The sequence below is a fragment of the Coniosporium apollinis genome (assembly GCF_000281105.1).
Source record: "Coniosporium apollinis CBS 100218 chromosome Unknown supercont1.23, whole genome shotgun sequence".
NCBI lineage: Eukaryota > Fungi > Ascomycota > Dothideomycetes > Coniosporium > Coniosporium apollinis.
The window spans coordinates 173,232-176,705 of NW_006913285.1; the positions used below are offsets into that span (position 1 = coordinate 173,232).

Here is a 3,474-nt window from a genome sequence, read left to right on the forward strand (position 1 = left end):
TATTCCTCCCGCAAACCCTCGATTCGGGCCACCCTAGGCTTCTGCAAGCCTCAGTCAGTCTTGCATGATGACTGAGGTTTTACCAGCCATCCTTGCAATGCTTGCATAGTCGAGAACAGGCCATCATGTCGGCTTAGCTTGCTTAGCCATATCGAAGGGTCTAGACGACATCTCTTCACCCCCCAAACTACGTCGGAACGGAAGGAAGTCTGACTATATAGCGGCCCGGCCTCACTCCCAGATTCTCGTTCAGAGTTAGAGACTCAATCTCCACTACTCACTCTCTACTATCAAACACCCTGAGTCATTCACTATGAGGTTCACACAACTGTACTTCGCTGTGCTGCTCGGCATCGGCCTGGTAGCCGCCTTCCCCCGCCTCATCACCCGCACCGCCAACAACAAACAGTCCGCGCGGGATGTGGGCGCCGCTAACCTGGACGAGACCTACGCCAGCTACGCAAAATACGTCGTCCGCCGCGAAGCGGAGGAGCTCGGCGATGCCCTTGCTGCGGGCTTCGTCGTAGCACGCGACGATACTCACATTGACGGCTCGGACAGCAGTGATGACGACAGCCAGTCCGATGACGGGGACGCCAGCTCCGGTGACGACAGCCAATCGGACTCGGACTCGGACTCTGATAGTGGTGACGATGACAAGAAGAAGCTTAAGAAAGCTCGTGCCCTGATCAAGAAGCTGAAAGCCCGCGCCCTAGCCAAGAAGCTTAAGACCCGCGCGCCCGCGCATAAGAAGCGCGGCGGCGGCCACAAGGACGGCGAGGACAGCAGCGACGACGATAGCCAGTCTGATGACGGCGATGCAAGCTCAGATGACAACTCGGACTCAGACTCGCAGTCCGATGACAATAACTCTGACGACTCGGACGACGGGGACGATGATAGCGATGATGACAAACCCACCACTACGAGGACCACTTCGACCACCAGGACCACCGGAACGACCTCCACCACTAGAACCACCGGCACGACTTCGACGACAGGAACGACCAGGACGACGAGCACTACTAGGACGACGGCGCCGACGCCGTCGCCAACGTAATTGGTGAATACCCCCAGCCCTGCTCTCTACACCGCCCCTTTTACTCCTCTCTCGCTGCCATGTCATGCTACCGTTTGCTGATTCGTGCGCCCACAGAGTGTGCAACTCTGCCTTTTCCTTACCAGCGCCGTGCTTGCGGTTTAAGCAGCGCTCTCGCTCTCGCTCGGGTTTCTTAGTCCGAAAAAGATTGTTGGTGGCGTCTGCCAGCGTCGAGGCGTGCGCCGGAGGTGGGAAGGAAGTAACAAGGATGAGTGACGAACGAACTAGTGCATGAGATCCGTAGGAAGAAATACGGATGCAGCTCTCTCAATTCCAGGGTATCACTTTCCTTCGCAAATGTGCAAATCGTGTAATCTAGCCTTACAAGCGGCTTGCGATCTTGTGCGCAACTCCAGCGCCCGCTGAATCCGTGACCCACCCACGTGACGCCGTGCATAAACTCTTAAGATTGCGATTGGAAGACTGACATACTGTCTCGCCCGGCGAAGACCATCACAGCCGCCGGCATAAATCCCCCATTCCCGAATTGTCCGCCCCGCCGCTGCATGAACTGCTTCCCTTGCCCGAGCCCACCGCCGTTTCATGGCGATGCTCACTTCTCCGTGGTTGGGGAGTGAGGGTGTCGCTGACGTTTCTCGGCGGCGATCTGGCTAGCGGGCCCCAAAGTATAGGTAGTTGTGACGCATGCATGTTAACTGCTCGGTCGCGTGATGCCCCTTAGGCTGTGAGTTGAGGTGAGGGCGCTGCGGAGGCATGGCGAGGCCGCCGAATCTTGGCCCTTGTCAGTCTCAGGAGTGTGTTGGGGTTTTGAGAGCCGCCTGGTTGTCGTTGAGCGGGTACCGTGCGGCTTCTGCTGCCATAGGTTAACACTATGATTTGCACGTTGTTGCAATGTGAGGTTGGGGACGCACCACGACGTCCAGGGCGAAGGCTTTACGCAACCTAGCTGGATGGAATGTGCCACACTAGGATCAAAGGAACAGCTCGAGAAGCCAGTAGTTCCTGTATTCTGAAGGCAATGAGCTACCTGCCGAGAAGGCTGGAAGCAGCGTGGCAGAGTGTGACTGAATCGCGTGAGGCACGTGGTCTTTCCACTTAGCAAGAGCAGCCAGAACGGTGTGAGCCTCTCCTCCTGACGGAAGTGATACGGCTCTTGTCGAGAGAGCATACCCCGTAAAACCGTCGCTGCGGGAAGCGTCATGCGATTGTTGAGAACGTGGCGGAGGGCCGCAATGAAGGTCCCTCAGCGACTGGGAGGCGGCCAGTTCAAGCCGGAGCCCGGAAGGAGAGCGGGTAAGGACATCGACAGCGGTGGCGGCGATGCCACGTGTTAATCGTCGGAGGGAGAGTCCGCGCGGTGGTACGGCGAGGCAGAGTGGAGAAGATGCCGTCATGATGGGTCCTGGGGCCGTCGTCGTCGTCCTAGTCGTAGACGGGCGAGGCGGTTGAAGAGGGAGCTAGACCGCGCGGCGGAAGACTTGTTCGTAGCTGCGGAGGAGGGATAGTTGGAGGCTCGCCGGTGTTGATCGCGGTTCTGGGCCGATCTCATGCTTTCAGTTTCACCATCCCTGCCGGTGCTGTTGTCATTACCATGGCTATCATCGCCACCACGATCCTCGCCGCTACCATCCTCGCCGCTACCATTCCCGCCACTATCGTCGTCGCTGAAAATATCCCCGCTACAACTATCTTCTATAAGTTCTATTCATCAGGTCAGCGGAGTCCTAGGCATCAACGGCAGAAGCGGAATGTATTCATTGTACCTTGATTTTCCCCTAGAGATTCAATGCGCCAGCTAGCGTGTTGACACTTAGGATGGGACAGCTCAAAAACGGTTTGATACCCGACCAAAGCTCGTGTAAACATCTCCTTTGCCTCTGCCAGCTTGCCCTGACGCTCGTAGAGATCGCCCAAATTGTATATGGCATCCAGCGCCTGCTTGTGAGTTCCAACATCTCCCGAACCGAGTGTCTTTTCGTATCCTTGCAGTGCGCGCTGGTACATTAGCTCGGCCTCAGCGAGTTTACCCTGATTATGATAGAGTAATCCTAGGTTATGAACGGTTCTAAGCGTGTCCCTCTGCTCTAGACCGAGACCCTTCTCCTTTCCTTGTAGGGCGCGCTCATACATCAGCTCGGCCTCAGCGAGTTTACCTTGATCCTCATAGAGCACTCCCAGGTTATTAACCGTGCTAAGCGTGTCTCTATGCTCTAGACCGAGAGCCTTCTCCCTTCCTTGCAGTGCGCGCTGCAACATCAGCTCGGCCTCAGCGAGTTTACCTTGATCCTGATAGAGCAATCCCAGGTTGTAAACCGTGCTAAGCGTGTCTCTATGCTCTGGACCGAGAGCCTTCTCACTTTCTTGCAGTACGCGCTGCAACACCAGCTCGGCCTCAGCGAGTTTACCTTGATCCT

At 56.5% G+C, this 3,474-nt stretch overlaps 2 protein-coding genes across 2 annotated transcripts in view; one reads left to right on the forward strand and one right to left on the reverse strand.

Moving 5' to 3' along the window:
- Positions 1-313: 313 nt before the first annotated feature.
- W97_05039 (uncharacterized protein) lies at positions 314-1,060 on the forward strand (the record flags this gene model as incomplete). The annotated part of the gene is made up of 1 exon (XM_007782927.1): positions 314-1,060. One exon carries the CDS (start codon positions 314-316, stop codon positions 1,058-1,060), a length of 747 nt encoding a protein of 248 aa, XP_007781117.1.
- Positions 1,061-2,791: 1,731 nt separating this feature from the next.
- W97_05040 (uncharacterized protein) overlaps positions 2,792-3,474 on the reverse strand; it is a gene marked incomplete at both ends in the record, with an annotated part of 3,738 nt that continues 3,055 nt past the window's right edge. The window contains one exon of the mRNA XM_007782928.1: positions 2,792-3,339. Within this exon, the coding sequence (XP_007781118.1) occupies positions 2,792-3,339 (548 nt within the window). The remainder of the gene's footprint in view (positions 3,340-3,474) is intronic.